The 15702-nt window shown below is 52.2% G+C and overlaps 7 protein-coding genes across 7 annotated transcripts; 5 read left to right on the top strand and 2 right to left on the bottom strand.

Annotated features, from left to right (window-relative positions):
• The first annotated feature begins 302 nt into the window (after positions 1-302).
• Positions 303-2886, top strand: B0T23DRAFT_385174 (ferric reductase NAD binding domain-containing protein). The gene is made up of 4 exons (XM_062837519.1): positions 303-688; positions 774-1028; positions 1086-2314; positions 2394-2886. The coding sequence occupies exons 1-4, from the start codon at positions 588-590 to the stop codon at positions 2468-2470; spliced, it is 1662 nt and encodes a 553-aa protein (XP_062691021.1). The 5' UTR covers positions 303-587; the 3' UTR covers positions 2471-2886.
• Positions 2887-3639: 753 nt separating this feature from the next.
• B0T23DRAFT_321352 (UDP-N-acetylglucosamine pyrophosphorylase) lies at positions 3640-5202 on the top strand (the record flags this gene model as incomplete). The annotated part of the gene is made up of 2 exons (XM_062835230.1): positions 3640-5040; positions 5140-5202. 2 exons carry the CDS (start codon positions 3640-3642, stop codon positions 5200-5202), a joined length of 1464 nt encoding a protein of 487 aa, XP_062691020.1.
• Positions 5203-6019: 817 nt separating this feature from the next.
• Positions 6020-6491, bottom strand: B0T23DRAFT_397852 (bola protein; the record flags this gene model as incomplete). The annotated part of the gene is made up of 2 exons (XM_062838317.1): positions 6020-6328; positions 6423-6491. The coding sequence occupies 2 exons, from the start codon at positions 6489-6491 to the stop codon at positions 6020-6022; spliced, it is 378 nt and encodes a 125-aa protein (XP_062691019.1).
• Positions 6492-7691: 1200 nt separating this feature from the next.
• B0T23DRAFT_430782 (uncharacterized protein) lies at positions 7692-9564 on the top strand (the record flags this gene model as incomplete). The annotated part of the gene is made up of 3 exons (XM_062840270.1): positions 7692-7914; positions 7991-8289; positions 8353-9564. 3 exons carry the CDS (start codon positions 7692-7694, stop codon positions 9562-9564), a joined length of 1734 nt encoding a protein of 577 aa, XP_062691018.1.
• Positions 9565-10366: 802 nt separating this feature from the next.
• B0T23DRAFT_445675 (uncharacterized protein) lies at positions 10367-11349 on the top strand (the record flags this gene model as incomplete). Its single annotated transcript, XM_062840935.1, has 1 exon — positions 10367-11349. One exon carries the CDS (start codon positions 10367-10369, stop codon positions 11030-11032), a length of 666 nt encoding a protein of 221 aa, XP_062691017.1. The 3' UTR covers positions 11033-11349.
• A 788-nt stretch (positions 11350-12137) lies between these two features.
• On the bottom strand, positions 12138-13321 carry B0T23DRAFT_385169 (tRNA guanylyltransferase). Its single transcript, XM_062837518.1, has 2 exons — positions 13090-13321; positions 12138-13024 (listed from the first exon to the last, which is right to left on the bottom strand). The coding sequence occupies exons 1-2, from the start codon at positions 13191-13193 to the stop codon at positions 12250-12252; spliced, it is 879 nt and encodes a 292-aa protein (XP_062691016.1). The 5' UTR covers positions 13194-13321; the 3' UTR covers positions 12138-12249.
• Positions 13322-13709: 388 nt separating this feature from the next.
• Positions 13710-15477, top strand: B0T23DRAFT_198567 (WD40-repeat-containing domain protein). Its single transcript, XM_062833342.1, has 2 exons — positions 13710-14183; positions 14254-15477. Exons 1-2 carry the CDS (start codon positions 13825-13827, stop codon positions 15317-15319), a joined length of 1425 nt encoding a protein of 474 aa, XP_062691015.1. The 5' UTR covers positions 13710-13824; the 3' UTR covers positions 15320-15477.
• Positions 15478-15702: the final 225 nt, after the last annotated feature.

The following is a 15702-nucleotide window of genomic DNA, read 5'->3' as shown; positions in this document are numbered from 1 at the left end:
CCCGGACAATAACATCACCACTACAACCATCAACGGTCATTGATCGACGGGATTCCTGTGGGTAGCCGACAAGCATCCTACTCACTCCAGCCTTGGATCCATCAACCATCCTCCCTCTTGAGGTTGGCTTCCCCGCGTGTACTTCTTGTCGTGGTTCCTACCATCTCTCTTTCTCTTCCTCGCCTTGTGAGGTAACACGGACTCTCTTTTCTCTTGAGCCTTACAGTTACTTTGCCCTTCCATTCTCTTTAGCTGCTGGCTCAGACCACTCTTTACTTTTTATTCTTCAATTAGTGTGTGTGTTTTTTTTTTTTTTTTTGGGTTCACCGTGCTTCATCTTTACCGACCTGATTCACCGACACGAATATCGATATCAGATTGTTTTGGAAGAGGAATCACTTTTTGGATATCAGAGTGTCGGCAAAGGGAGTCTTGCGGTCTCTACATCAACCAGCCACCACGGCTTCGATACCCTCGAGCCTTTCACCGAGTGTTGACGAGTCGCAGGTCGACATTCATCAACTTCCGAAACTCATTTGTGTTATTGAGGGCGGATTGAGCGGAGGGGGGATCTAGCGGTCGCCAACATGAGTCTCCTCGTACTGCTGAAGAAGCAGCTTACGCCAACTAAGCTGCTTTTCCATGTTCTCTTCTGGACATTTCACTGGGGAATCTTCGCTTATGGATGGTACGTTTTCATCTTGTCAGCTGGTGGTAGATTGGGCTTGGGACTTGGTGAGCAAGGGAAAAGTTGCTGACACGACAATCAACAGGTGGAAGCAAGCATCTGATGCTCGCCTAGCCGGTCTCAACAAATTACAGTACTCGGTCTGGTTCTCTCGAGGTGCCGGTCTAGTGTTGAGTGTAGATGCCATGCTCATCTTGTTGCCAGTCTGCAGAACCATCATGAGGTTCATCCGACCCAAGATTAGATTCATCCCACTTGATGAGAATATCTGGATGCATAGACAGCTTGCTTACGCTATGCTTCTCTTTACCGTCATCCACACCGCATCTCATTACGTCAAGTGAGTATCGGCCACAAAACATTGGGAGATACCAAGACACTGCTAACCTGACAACAGCTTCTACAACGTTGAAAAGACACAGATCCGACCCGTATCGGCAGTCCAGATTCACTACGCCCAGCCTGGCGGTATCACCGGCCATGTCATGCTCCTTTGCATGCTTCTGATGTACACGACAGCCCACCACCGCATCAGACAGCAATCCTTCGAGACCTTTTGGTACACTCACCACCTCTTCATCCCCTTCTTCCTGGCCCTGTACACCCACACAGTTGGCTGCTTCGTCCGCGACACTGCCAACAGCTTCTCGCCCTTTGACGGTAAGCAGTACTGGGAGCACTGCATCGGCTACCTCGGCTGGCGCTGGGAGCTTTGGACAGGCGGCTTTTACCTCCTCGAGCGCCTGTATCGCGAGATCCGTGCTATTCGTGAAACCAAGATTACCCGTGTGGTCCGCCACCCTTACGACGTCGTCGAGATCCAGTTTCACAAGCCCTCATTCAAGTACAAGGCCGGCCAGTGGCTCTTTTTGCAGATGCCCCAAGTCTCCAAGTACCAATGGCACCCCTTCACCATCACATCGTGCCCGTACGATCCTTACGTCTCCGTGCACATCCGCCAAGTCGGTGACTTCACCAAGGAACTCGCCAATTCCATCGGCGCCGGCCCTGCCCAAGCTAAGCTCTACGACGGCGTCGACCCCAATGGCATGTACGAAGTCGCCCTGATGAACGGCGACCACCTTCCCCCTCTCCGCATCGATGGGCCCTACGGTGCGCCTGCCGAAGACGTCTTTGAGAACGAGATCGCCGTGCTGATCGGTACGGGTATTGGCGTTACCCCCTGGGCCTCCATCCTCAAGAACATCTGGCATCTGCGCAACGGGCCAAACCCGCCTACACGTCTGCGCCGTGTCGAGTTCATCTGGGTGTGCAAAGATACCTCTTCGTTCGAGTGGTTCCAGATTTTGCTGAGTTCGCTGGAGCAGCAGTCGAGCGAGGCAGCCCGGATCCCCGGATCAAGCGGAATAGAGTTTCTTAAGATTCATACGTACCTCACGCAGAAGCTGGACATGGATACCACGCAGAATATCGTGCTGAATAGTGTCGGTGCCGAAGTGGATCCACTGACGGAGCTCAAGGCGAGGACGAATTTTGGTCGGCCCAACTTCCAAAGGTTCTTTGAGAGCATGCGGAATGGTATTTTGGATCGGACGTATTTGAATGGATTGGAGGGCAATATGCGGACGACGGTGGGAGTGTATTTCTGTGGGCCTAGTGCTGCTGGTGAGTTTTTCCTCCCACCCTCCCAGAACCATTTAGTGATTATTAGGGATTTGCTTACTGACATGTTTTTTTCGAACAGCCCGTGATATCCAAAAGGCGGCTAAGACGGCGACGACTCGTGAGGTCAATTTTAGGTTCTGGAAGGAACACTTTTAAGTTATTCTTTTTGACTTTATACACATATACCGTACACCTGTACATGTATATAATTCTTGGATCGATACCTACAGTTTCCCTTTTGGCTGTTATCATGTCATTACCGTGAAGTGTTGGGATACCTCTTTGGCATAGCATTGATCATCATTATCATCCATTTCATATTCATCAGTGAAGTTTGCTAGTCAGAGAGGAGTGTAGTGCGAACGAAGGCATGAATTGGTGATTGATTGCGAATAACATTAGTTGTGACTTCTCCCCAGTCAACTTATGGTACCTCGTCGTTGCTGTAGAGGTATCAAAAACCGAGAAGTCCTCGTCTCGTGAAGTGGCCGAGCTAAGCAAGCAAATAGTCAGTCACAGTCCAGATTGAATCTGATGAAACATAATGTTAGCCTTCAAAGCACAGAAACTCTTCAGTTCATTTTGATGATGAACCTTCGAACCTTTCACTATATAAACGGTATTAATGAAACCAGCCAAGACATGACGTATACCATAGGAGGTGGCTATGCGTCGGGTGGCTTCTGCTCGTCGTGGCTTCACTTTGTTAGTGTTACTGTTTACGGCGTTGTTCTCAAATAATCACCAACAGCCCGAATGATACAGATACCCAAGGTACCTGCCTCTGGTGGGGTTCAGGACCCGGACTCGACTGGCGGTGACAGAAGTTAGGTGGCGGGGTTCATCCAATGGATCGGTGCCTGTCTCATAGGCCCCGCCATTCTGGAACCGTCCGAGTGTAGCGGGTCGAGTCGTAGCTGCAGTGGTACCAGTGGCAGCAGCGTATCCCGTCTCGTGTTGGGGTACTAGGTAGGTCTTGGGCCTTGATCTCCAGTCGTTGCTTTGAGCTTCCCGTCTGTCAGCTCGTATTGTCTCCTCTTGTGTCCCACGTCACTTGCTCTCTGGGAATCTTTTTATAGCTGAAGCTGCTCCTCTGTTCCGATTAATCGTGACTATATCATTTGTCCCTTTTTCTTTCTCCATCGATTTCTCCGCAGCTTCCTCAACCATCCACAAGCTAGAGCACCAGTTCCTCCAAATAGGTTGTCCCGACTACAAGTAACACCACTGCCCCTCCATCCCGACATTGAGAGTTTCCGTCCCATCGATCGCACCCCTCATTTTCGTATCATATATCCAACCATAACTAATTCCGAATAATCACAATGGCCGTCGATCCAGTACCGACCCCGGAGCAGGTCTCCGAGCTCAAGGACAAGTACACCAACGCCGGCCAGGGCCAGGTCTTCACGTTTTACGACTCCCTTTCGAGCGAAGAACAGGCGCAGCTCTACAAGCAGCTCGCCGGTTTCGATCCCCTCTATATTAACAAGATTGCCGCCAAGGCGCTCACTCCTCAGTCCTCTGAGAGTGAGAAACCCACCCTCGAGCCATTGCCCGACTCGGCCAGAGCCAGTACCTTGGACTCCGATAAACAGACTCAGGATGAGTGGTGGAACCGCGGCCTGCAGCTGATTGCTGACAACAAGGTCGCTGTTGTCCTCATGGCGGGCGGTCAGGGCACCCGTCTTGGCAGTTCTGCCCCCAAGGGCTGCTTCGACATCGGTCTTCCCTCTCACAAGTCTCTTTTCCAGATCCAAGCCGAAAGAATCGCAAGACTGCAGGTGCTGGCTTCGCAACGCCGTGAGCAGGCCGGCTCCCCGGTGGTGCCATGGTACGTCATGACGTCCGGCCCTACTCGCAAGGCCACCGAGGACTTCTTCAAGACCAACAACTACTTCGGCCTCAGCCCCGACCAGGTTATCATCTTTGAGCAGGGTGTGCTTCCCTGCATTTCCAACGATGGCAAGATCCTCCTTGAGAGCAAGTCTAGGGTTGCCGTCGCTCCTGATGGCAACGGCGGCATCTACAATGCTCTCGTTGACGCCAAGGTCCTCGATGACATGGCCCGCCGCGGCATCGAGCACGTCCACGCCTACTGCGTAGACAACTGTCTCGTCAAGGTCGCGGATCCTGTCTTCATTGGCTACTGCGCTTCCCAGAACGTCGATATTGGTACCAAGGTGGTACGCAAGCGCAACGCGACCGAGCCCGTTGGACTTATTCTCCTCAAGAATGGCAAGCCGGACGTCGTCGAGTACAGCGAGATTGACGACGCAGTTGCTGCCGAGCAGGACCCGGCGCAACCTGGAGTGCTCAGGTTCCGTGCCGCCAACATTGTCAACCACTACTATTCGTTCCGCTTCCTCAAGTCGATTCCCGAGTGGGCGGGCAACCTGCCGCATCACATTGCCCGGAAGAAGATCCCCTATGCGGATCTGGAGTCGGGAGACACCGTCAAGCCTGACAAGCCGAACGGCATCAAGTTGGAGCAGTTCGTTTTCGACGTCTTCCCCTTGATTGAGCTTTCCAAGTTTGCTTGCATGGAGGTTAAGCGCGAGGATGAGTTCAGCCCGCTCAAGAACGCCAGGGGAACGGGTGAGGATGATCCGGATACCAGCAAGCACGATATCATGGCACAGGGACGCAGATGGTTGGAGGCGGCTGGTGCCAAGTTTGCGGAAGGCGTGGAGGACGGCGTGGAGGTCAGCCCTCTAGTCAGCTACGTAAGTGTTGCCTATGCTGTTTTCTACTCTTTCTTCTCTATCGCTATTCCAACATATTTTTGAATTACTTGATACTGACTTCTGTTTTCTTTTACTTAGTGCGGCGAAGGCCTCCAAAGCTACGCCGACAGGAAGGTGGTAGCGGTTGACCGCATTGAATAGGGTTTTCGATAGCTCCGCGAATCCTGTTCATTCACACTCCCGCCTCCCGCTCTTGACTTTCCCTAGCATTACGAATATCTATATGGACCTGGTTCCTTGGCCTCGCTCCACCCATATACTTCCCATGCGGTTGTCCACCAAAACGTACATGTTCCCGTTGTCATCTGGCCCTATTCATTTGTTTCTTTTACCCTTGTCTACCAATACGAACATTCTCCTGGCCCGTCAACTACCCGTGTATGCTGAAGACAGGACATATGGGACCTTTTCCATACATGGCTGATCAGCAAGGAAATGAATGGGCCTTTCTGCCATGAGCGTGCCGTATCGGTCACCATTGGTCATCATCAAACTTTGTATGTGTGGTGATTGGGAGGCGAAGCGATTAGGCAAGGTCTACAAAACTAGCTTTGGTGCTTTCTACTTGGCGTATCTGTCGGGTACTAGTTATATAGGACGGCGAGCGTAGCGAGCGAGCTTTGCTGTTTGAACTACGTTAACTTGTATTCAACTTCTTTGCCAGATCGTTATCGTGATAAATTGGCCCCTCCGTCTGGGTCTAAAGTTGCTCTTGCCGTACAAAGTTGATGCGTTCTATAGAATCATGGGTATCATTTCGTCTCTCTCTCTCTCTCTCTCTCTTTTCCTTGTCTTTCTTTCTCCATATACTGCCTTTCTCACATCAGATCTCCTACTGGCAACATCCCAAACCATGACATGCAGTCCCTATCCTCTCTCTCATATCCTTCACCTCCCTCCGTTTTTTATTTTTAAATCTTCTTACCCCCAACCATCCACTTCATTCCCCTAACTAGAACTAGTCCTTGCAAGTCCTCGCCCTCTCTTCCGCCTCCTCCTCCTTCTCCCTCCTCTTATCCTCCTCTTCCAACGTCATCGTCCTCAGCTGCAACGCATGGATCCCGCCCTCCTTCGCCATCTCGTCCTTGAGCAACCCGTAAACCAATCTATGGCGCGCCGGCTGCATTTTTCCCTTGAAGGCGTCCGACGAAATTACCACTCGGAAATGCGTCTCGCGAGACGTGACGCCGCGCATGGCGGAGTGGTGGGCATGCAGGTGCGAGTCGTTGTGGATTTGGAGGGTGCGGGGGGCTAGGTGGGTTGTTATCTGGGAGGAGGTGTTAGTGTTTGGTTGGAAGAGGGCAGAGGGGACTGTGAACTGGGAACTGGGAATGGAGGGGGGAGGGCGCAATGGGACTAACCTTTTGACGAATCGCATCCTCCATTGGGGTAGTGGAAGGTGATTCGGACGTCACGGTCGACGAAGCCATGATGCTGGTGGTGGTGGAGAGTGGTCGGAGGACGCCGGTCAATGAGGTGGCGGCGCTGGTGGGAATGGCACTTCTGGCGAGGCCGAAGACGGTGCGGCGCAACATAGAAGTAGATCCCGAAGTGGTATCGGCCGGGAGACTGGGGAACTCGGAGGTTTAATTTGGGTCGCGGAGCTATGCGCTTTTGGTGCAGTTGGTGGAGAGGCTCGTGTCGCTTTTGTTGAGAGGAGGATTTGGCTTGTTGGTGCGCACACAGTCGTGCAAGTAGGACAGTGGTGTCGAATGATGATGGTCAGGATCAACCAAAGCTTAGTTCAAAGTTGAAGTTGTTCGTCGTGGTGGTGGAGGGGCAGAAGAGAGCTTTCGTTGCTTCCGTTCGATGGATGACGGAAGCCAATGGGATTCCGAGGGGACTCTTCATTGCTTACACCCCCTGTAAAAATGCCCCACGATCTTTCGGCTGCAGGGGTGTACATTAACTAGGTGGGGTGGGACAGAAAGCCGCTGAAGGGGCGCCATCTTTTTACCGTATTGCCGAAGCTGGAGTTGGTCGAGAGGGTGGACGGGAGTTCCCCAACCACCAATTGCACGCGAGGATAAGTACCTAGGTACTTGGAGCAGCATGAGAAGGCATGTTCCGCCCTACCTACTTCTCGCATACACTATCTCTAGCATAGAGTGTGCCTTTTCCTCATGGTCAAGTTTGTTGACATACGAGGTGATATGATTGTTGGTAATGCTGGTGTAGCAATGAGAACGTCAAAAAGTCTCAAAGGTGGCCCGACTCGGCATCCCGTGCCATGGTTTTGGGTTCATGACGCCCAATCCTTGTTTGTATTTCCGTCCACCATTCCCACCGGGCCGGGGCTAGGTACCTCTAGATCAGCACGATCACCGCACTTCAGAAGCACCTTGTGAACTCAACATCAGGTTGGTGTAAGTACCTATTCTAAACCGTGTTCCGTTAGACACGCGTACCGCCTTTCGTCCCCGTCCACAGCGAGTTCATCGCAATATAAAGTAGCCAAGGTTGTACCCACGCCCACCCTCCGTGGCCCTCCTCCTTCTTCTTTCCAAATGAACCTACCCTATATAACCCTCGGCACCAGGCGACTTGGTTCCCGGTTGCTTAACAAGACTTCTGTTGCCCTTGCTTCCCCCCGATACCTCAACTGCAGATCCGTCACCGGTGCCGTAAGAATGGCGTCCACACTTCCCAAGCTGCCCGTCTTCGAGGCCATCTCTCGCCATGACCCCGAGTCTACCGTCGTCGTTCACTCAAACAGTGGGAGGACATTCAAGTATGGCGAGCTCCTAGGGGATGTTTGTAAGACCCGGAACAGGCTATATGAAACCGCTGGCAAAGAAGATCTCGACGGCGAACGCATTGCTTTCTTGGTAGAAAACAGCTACGACTATGTAGGTAAGCCGGTCATCCATCTCCATCCAGCCATTGACCTCGAATGATGAGAGATACTAATCTGTAATTCCGTATTCAGTAACTCTACTCGCATGTCTGGCTGCCAAGTCTATTGCCGTACCCTTGTCTCCTGCTTTCCCAGCTCCGGAGCTCCAGTACATCCTGAACCATAGCGAAGCCCTGCTGCTTCTCTCGTCCGCCAAATTTACCAATAAGGCACAGGAAGTGCTGAAGACGGAATTGGACTCTAAGCCAACTCTCCTCGAGCTTACCAAGTTCCAAGGAGGAAGCCAGCATGAGCAGGTCACTCTGGACTCCAAGTCCGGACCGGGAGAAGCGGGCATGATGCTCTACACCTCCGGGACCACAAACCGGCCTGTAGGAGACCTCTCAAATCCCTTTTTGCAACACCAAGAAGTTGGCAACTGACACTCGATACAGAAAGGCGTACTCATTCCCCAATCCGTCATGACGGCCCAAGCCCGCTCCCTCATTCACGCCTGGGAATACACCCCCGCCGACCACCTCCTCCACGTGCTACCGCTGCACCACATCCACGGCACCATCAACGCCATTTTCACCCCTCTCTTCGCCGGCAGCTCCATCGAGTTCATGTTCCCTTTCAACCCCGACGCCGTGTGGAAGCGATTTGCCGCTCCCTTCCTCCCCGACACCTTGGACAAGAAGAAGATCACCTTCTTCACCGTCGTCCCCACCGTCTACTCCCGCCTCCTAACCACCCACAAGAACCTCCCCGACGACCTCCAAACCGCCACTCGCAAGGCCATTGCTCCCAGCAATCTTCGCCTCGCCATCTCCGGCTCCGCCGCCCTCCCTACCCCGATCAAGAAGGCCTGGCACGAGCTTTCCTCCGGCAACGTCCTCCTTGAGCGCTACGGTATGACCGAAGTAGGCATGGCCCTGTCATGCGGCCTCGAAACCGCCGACCGCGTGGACGGTTCAGTCGGCTGGCCTCTTCCCGGCGTGGAAGCCCGCCTGGTCGATATCGAAAATAACACCATTATTGAGCCCGGTCAGGAACGGAATCCCGAGACGGGCCGTGAGCGGGCCGGTGAGATTGAGTTGCGCGGACCCAGTATTTTCAGGGAATACTGGCGCAACCCCGAAGCGACGGTCAAGGAGTTCGTCACAGACGAAAAGGACGTTGCGGGCAGTAAGGGGCGCTGGTTCAAGACGGGCGATGTAGCCGTCAGGAGGCCGGCGCCCGAGGGCGCAGGCAAGAGCGACCTCAAGAGCCAGAAGGACTGGGCTAGGGGGGACATGTACTTTATCCTTGGCCGTAAGAGCGCGGATATCATCAAGAGCGGCGGCGAAAAGGTGTCGGCGCTGGAGGTGGAGAGGGAGATGCTCAGCCTGCCTCAGGTGGCCGAGTGCGCGGTTCTAGCGGTTCCCAGTGGGAAGTGGGGACAGAAGGTTGGCGCGGTTGTGATTTTGGATAAGGAGCATGTGCCCGAGGGCAAGTGGACCCCGTTGGAAATGAGGAGGGCGTTGAAGGATCGATTGGCGGCATATAAGATCCCCCAGGTACTGAAGATTGTGGATAAGATCCCGCGGAACGCGATGGGGAAGATTAACAAGAAGAATCTGGTCAAGGAGGTGTTTGCAGATGAGTTTAGTGGGGATGAACTCTGAGTACAAATATAAAGAAGGTAAAAGAAGGAAAGAATCACCTTTGTTGAAGAAGACGGGAGTCGATCCCCGTGTACTACAGTAACGGAATAGCAAGCCAGGAGATGGATAGTCACTTTGCTCGACATGGTCAGGTACAGAAACGTACGGTATATAGATGGGAGTGGAAATGCATTAGAGGTCTTTTTTTACATCATGGTGTTCCTTTGCTCTCTCAATGGAACTCTCCGACGTCGCGTTAGCTCTAGTCATATTGGCCATGTTTACTCTACCGATGTAAACAACTCCAGAGAAAAGGAGAACCTCGATGGTCGGTTTGCCCAGACTTCCCCAAAGTACTCAAGTACCTTTCTTATCTGTACCAATCACATAGCTCCATAAAGCTTATCTAACCTCCATCCCATATCCTTGCACAGAAAAAGTCCGACCCCACAGCCAAACTTTTGAGGAACTCCAGATTTTTGGCGATCGCGAACAGACAACCACAAGAAGGACTGAAAGATCCAATTCCTCGTCGGCGCATCCATCCCCCCACGTCACTCCTTTGGCCTCCGCCCTGTACATAACCAATCGGAGCTGTATCCTTCCAATCTGATATTACGACACCGCTGTGATCGTTTTTCTGCAAGGCGCTCCGCGACCGACCGACCGAAAAGTGTTCTTCCTGGAAGGAAACCCATCCATCAAACCCAATTCGCGACACCCCAAAAGCGACGACCAACGCATCACCCTCATCGAATTCAAACCCTCCCACCCACCCGACCACCCAACTCACCCTTCGCAACCACATCCAACACACCCAACAATGTCCACATCCACACCCAAATACGGCGAACGCCTTTTAAAATCCCAAGGCTGGCGCGGCAAAGGCTACTCCCTGCACCCCACAGACAACACCATCGGCCTGTCCAACCCTTTGCGTATCTCACGCAACACCGACGGCCGCGGCATCGGCCAATCGACACACTACACGTCGGACCAATGGTGGCTGGCGGCCTTTGACGAGAAGCTTAAAGGGCTGGACACCTCCAAGGATGGGAAAGTGGTGCAGACAACGACTCAATCAAAGCTGGATGCTGTCACGGCGAATATTGGCGGGGGCAAGTATACGGGGGCGGGAGGACTTTATGCGAGTTTTGTGAGGGGGGAGGGACTTGCTGGGACTGTTGGGTCGGAAAGTGGGAGGAGTACGCCGACTGATAGGGAGGATGTGGCTGGACTCAAAGGTGGAGTGAAGAAGAGGGAGAGTAGTAATAAGAAGAAGGCGGAGAAGGAGGAAAAGAAGAGGAGGAAGGCGATGGAGAAGTTGAAAAAGAAAGAGGAGAAGAAGGCGGCAAAGAAGGAGGAGAAGAGGAAGAGGAAAGCAACAGAGACGAAGGAGGAGAGGAAAGCGAGGAAGAAGGAGAGGAGAGCGAAGAAGGAGGAGAAGAGGAGGAGGAGATCCGACAAGGAGAAGGAGAAGAAGGGTTGAAGATGTGATGGATGATGGAGAGGTCGAAAAAGTTGTTAGAATGAAGATACCCCCATTGTTGATGAGAAAGGAAACCAAGCTCACCACTGTCCTTTCCGATACACCAGGCTGCTACTTGACGAGTGTGTACGGCCAGAGATGTGATATATTGGAAAGGATGATGTGCGGCTCGAGTCGCTTACTCCGTCGTCGGTTTCTATCCTGGTCTTTCATGGAAGAGGACAGACCTGGACGATTCGCGAGAGGAGCTGGATTGATAGAAAAGGAAAGATGAAATTACCATCATCACTTTGGGGTATTTTTACTCAAGACATGGAAGAGTTTGGAGAGTGACTCGACGATGACTTTCAGGCGAACTGATGAGGCGCAAATGATTCACAGTAAGTGAGGAGTATGAGATGGGTGCACAACTCGACTTTATCCTCACGTTCGTCTCTTTTTAGTTCAAAGTTTGCTTTTGTACCTGTCATCCGGAGGCCCATTCGTGCCAATGATTAACCAGGCCAGGGCTTTGAGACCACAACCAACACCAACGAAAAAGGAAATGCCTTCGAAACTCAATGAGGATGAAAGATAAAAACGCAGACAACGTTTCTATTGTATTTTGGACTACAGCTGAAGGTGTGAAAGAACGACAAAAAGCTCAGTCGCCCAGGAGTCTTTGGGGGAACGAACCACCATGCTCCAGCTGCGACCCACGAAAACTGTACCACGGGTACCGCGCACACCGACAATGTTTTCATGATCGGAACCGCTCGGCCATTTGGCCAATTGGTACCGCTCTGAAATTAGGGTCCGGTGGCGGACCTTATACGGTGCATAGGGGGGAAAGGGCGGAGGGGCGGATGGGATGAAAGGCAACCCGGGTCGGTACATAAGATACAGTGGAGGTACGGAGTTGTCTCCTGAAGTCTCAACTGAGGAGGTACTCAACGGTTCTGGTCCTGACGAGTAGAAGTGAAACCGAAGGGTCCATGCCGGTCTGAATACAACGCCGTCCCCGCCCCTTTGTATAGTATGCTGCTTCTCGTTCAGGTCGGTAAAGAATTACACTTTGGAGGTTTGTCGTAAAAAAAAAGCATATGTTCCTGGGAATTCGGCCACATCACGATAGAAGCAAAGTCCCTTTGAACTACTAAAAACCGTCGAGCTCTATGGATATATCCAGAGGTATCATAATCATATCCCATCCTTCCGTTCTTCATCCACTCACTCCATCAAGGCTCCTTGGGAACCTTCCCCGGCTTCCCGCTCAACAACCACGGCCTCCTCTCCCAAAACTCATCCCTGATGATATCCAAATGTTCTACCACAATCTTGGCCTTTGTCCTCGCCTTCTTGTCCTTTTCCACCTGACTTTTCGACTTGACCTCCGGTACGGCGCTGCTCATCTCCTCTGCTTCCTCCTCGCTGACTTTTTTCGTCCCTGGCTCCACCAGCTCGTAATTCCTAAAAATCACACTTCCCTTCTTAAATATCTCCGGCTCGTTATTATAATTAATCCCAAACTTCTTGAACAAAATCTCGTTCTTGTCTGCCGAGAACGTCCCCTTGAGCATCAACTCGGCTGCCGTCCCGTCCATGCCTCCCTGGTTAATGAGGGCCCAGAACGTGGTGTTGTACAGGTTGTTGATGTGGCAGTCGACCTGGCGCCAGCTCATGTAGTCACGCAGGTTCTGGACGGACGGGTAGCAGACGGCGCGGCCGTCGAAGGAAGGGAGTGGTGGGGATAAGGGGGGCCCATCGACAAAATAGGTGGGCCAGTGGTGGATGTAGTAGGCTGTGAAGGTCGAGACGATGGTAGAGACTAGTTTGCTGGCGCGTCGCTCGAATAAAGTGCAGGATTTGTGGAAGACGAAACTGTACTCGTCCGACACGCCGTAGGCGATGGTGATGTCGGGGAGCTCGGACATGACGGAGCGCGCGGCGGCGTTCATGAGGTCTAGGGCTCGTTTGTCGTTGGGCTTTTCGAAGGCATATTTGGTGGAGAATCTGGGTTGTTGTTTTTTTTGTTAGTGACTGAAAATATGTCTTTCAGGAAAGAACTAGAGACATACTTTGTAAAGCCACGACCATCGAGCCTTACTATTATCCAGGTGTTTGGAAGAAGCGAGTCAGGTTGCTCAAACTGCTTGACGTACTCAAACTTGGAGTTCGCCATTGTTTGGGGGGTATATAATAGTCTTGTTCTATTCTATTCTAGACCGTGGTTGTCAGTGGGTGCTTCCAGTAAGTAGTCTTTTGTTTGTTGAGAATAGGAACATACTGGCACAAGAACAGAAGTGAATAAAACGGAGTGTTGGGTTACCCAAACTTACCAATGGCTACCTATAAAATGTTGTATAAGTGAGATGTCTCGCTTACGATGAACCGAATCTGAGTCTTCACAAGATCGATACCCCACACGGCTTGACCCTGTCGACGGTCATTTTAGCGCTTGACGGTTGTGCCCACCCATTACCTAAAATCCCGGCCGATCCACCACTGTCCTTTTCACTGCGCCGGCAGGCGGGATTGCTCCCCCCCCCCTGACGCACATTCCGTTGGGCTGGGCCGTGCATGCGCCCTGGAACGGGAACCCCACACTGACAGCCTGGAGGTGAAGCTCCAGGTGGGGGGCGGCCGCGAGTCCGTGACTGGAAATTCAAAGCGCGACTGGAAGTTGTCCACCAACATCTCAACCTCAGTATCACTTACACACATTTTCTCCCCGCGGCCGTGGCTCAATTCTTTACGCACGACTGCGGAAGACAAATCGACAAGAGTGCCTCCAACTTCTCGGTATCACGACCATGAATTTACTACTTGCGGAAGATTATCTTCTCCAAGATTACCCCGAACACATCACCAACACAATTCGATCCGGCCACTCTACATGTGTGCGCTTCAACCGGACGGGCGACTTCCTCGCCTCGGGGAGAGTAGATGGCACTGTTGTAATTTGGGATCTTGAGACCATGGGGGTTGCACGGAAGCTTCGAGGACACTCTAAGAACATCACCTCGCTAAGTTGGTCACGGTGTGGTCGGTACTTGCTGTCTGCGTGTCAAGGCTGGAAGGCAATCCTCTGGGATCTACAAGATGGGAGCAAATATTGCGAAGTGCGATTCCGCGCACCCGTTTATGGGGCCGAGTTACACCCCATGCATCAGTATGTTATTCGTCGTGAGCTTGATAATTCCACTGCACTGTAACAGGGATTGATCTGATTATTGCAATAGTCACCAGTTTGCCGCCGCGTTATTCGAAGAACAGCCGATGCTCGTCGACGTTAAAGAGTCCGCAGAGGGCGCCAACCCCGTCGAAGTACGACATATCCTTCCTTCGGTTGAGAAACGATCCGACGACGGTGCCGATACCCCGACCAAGGAGAAGCACGCCAAAGAAGATGCGAGGCACATGACGACAGCCATTGTATACACCGCGACAGGCGAACATCTCCTCGCCGGCACCACCAAAGGCCGACTTAACATCATCGATGCGACGACACACAAAATCATCTACTCGGAAAAGATTGCCGGCGGTGTAATAACTACATTACGGCTTACAGAATCAGGCAAGGAGTTGTTGGTGAATGCTCAAGATAGAACAATCAGGACATTCAAGGTGCCAGATCTGACATCGGCAGACCTGGACCCCGACACGATCCAGATTCCGCTCGAGCACAAGTTTCAGGACTTGGTTAACCGTTTATCATGGAACCACGCTGCGTTCAGTTCGACCGGAGAGTACGTCGCAGCTTCGACGTTTAATAACCACGAGCTATACATCTGGGAGCGCGGCCATGGCAGTTTGGTGCGCATGCTGGAGGGTCCGAAGGAGGAACAGGGTGTTATAGAATGGCATCCCCACAAGCCCTTGCTGGCAGCGTGCGGTCTCGAAACAGGGAGGATAAACATCTGGTCGGTCACAAGTCCACAACGATGGTCGGCCCTGGCGCCGGATTTCGTCGAGGTTGAGGAAAACGTCGAGTACATCGAGAAGGAGGACGAATTCGATATACACCCGCATGAGGAAATCCAGAAGCGACGGCTGGACGCCGAGGATGAAGACGTCGACGTGTTGGGGGGCGGGGGCGCTGGCGGCGGCGGCGACGTGGCACCATTCAGGATGCCGGTGCTTTTCAACCTCGGGGAGTCGGATAGCGAAGAAGAGTTTGTGAACGTGGGATTGGGGACGCTCAGGCGTAAGAGCCCTGACGATCAAGACGACGGTGCACCCGCAAGTGAGGGGAGACCGCCTGCCAAGAAGACGGTCACGCAAAGGACTCGGACAAGGAAGAGGTGAGAAGACATGGAACACGATGCAATGAAACAAAGAAAAAGATACCCATGGATTTTAGTAGTGTAATTGAATTACCCAGGAGCTAGTTTAGGGTTTGATGGACTTCAGTTTGGTAGCATGTAGCGTAACCAGCAATTCTGAAACGTGCATTTTTCGGAGAGATAAAATAGAATAATAAAACAACAACCTAATACATAGCCTTGTTCTTGTGTGTCCAATGTAGTAACAAAATTCACGATCCACATTGGGGCTTTTTGTGTGATTCCTCAATGTTCACTTTCATCAGATACTATGACGCAATTGTAGGAACAAGTTGACATGGCCGTTCCAAGTTGGGCAACAGGAGCAACAATGGCATCCATAATATTTAATAACCGAATGGGTCG

The sequence above is a fragment of the Neurospora hispaniola genome, assembly GCF_033458365.1.
Source record: "Neurospora hispaniola strain FGSC 10403 chromosome Unknown B0T23scaffold_6, whole genome shotgun sequence".
Classification (NCBI taxonomy): domain Eukaryota; kingdom Fungi; phylum Ascomycota; class Sordariomycetes; order Sordariales; family Sordariaceae; genus Neurospora; species Neurospora hispaniola.
Note: the sequence above shows the minus strand (reverse complement) of the source record. Positions and strands in the feature narration are given on the sequence as shown.

Bases quoted from the DNA above. Each gene is read 5' to 3' on its own strand.
- B0T23DRAFT_198567 (XM_062833342.1), top strand. From the start codon at position 13,825: ATGAATTTACTACTTGCGGAAGATTATCTTCTCCAAGATTACCCCGAA. The intron at 14,184-14,253 runs GTATGTTATTCG...TTATTGCAATAG, and splicing joins GAGTTACACCCCATGCATCA to TCACCAGTTTGCCGCCGCGT.
- B0T23DRAFT_385169 (XM_062837518.1), bottom strand. From the start codon at position 13,193: ATGGCGAACTCCAAGTTTGAGTACGTCAAGCAGTTTGAGCAACCTGAC. The intron at 13,025-13,089 runs GTATGTCTCTAG...ACAACAACCCAG, and splicing joins GATGGTCGTGGCTTTACAAA to ATTCTCCACCAAATATGCCT.
- B0T23DRAFT_385174 (XM_062837519.1), top strand. From the start codon at position 588: ATGAGTCTCCTCGTACTGCTGAAGAAGCAGCTTACGCCAACTAAGCTG. The intron at 689-773 runs GTACGTTTTCAT...GACAATCAACAG, and splicing joins GGAATCTTCGCTTATGGATG to GTGGAAGCAAGCATCTGATG. The intron at 2,315-2,393 runs GTGAGTTTTTCC...TTTTTCGAACAG, and splicing joins CTGTGGGCCTAGTGCTGCTG to CCCGTGATATCCAAAAGGCG.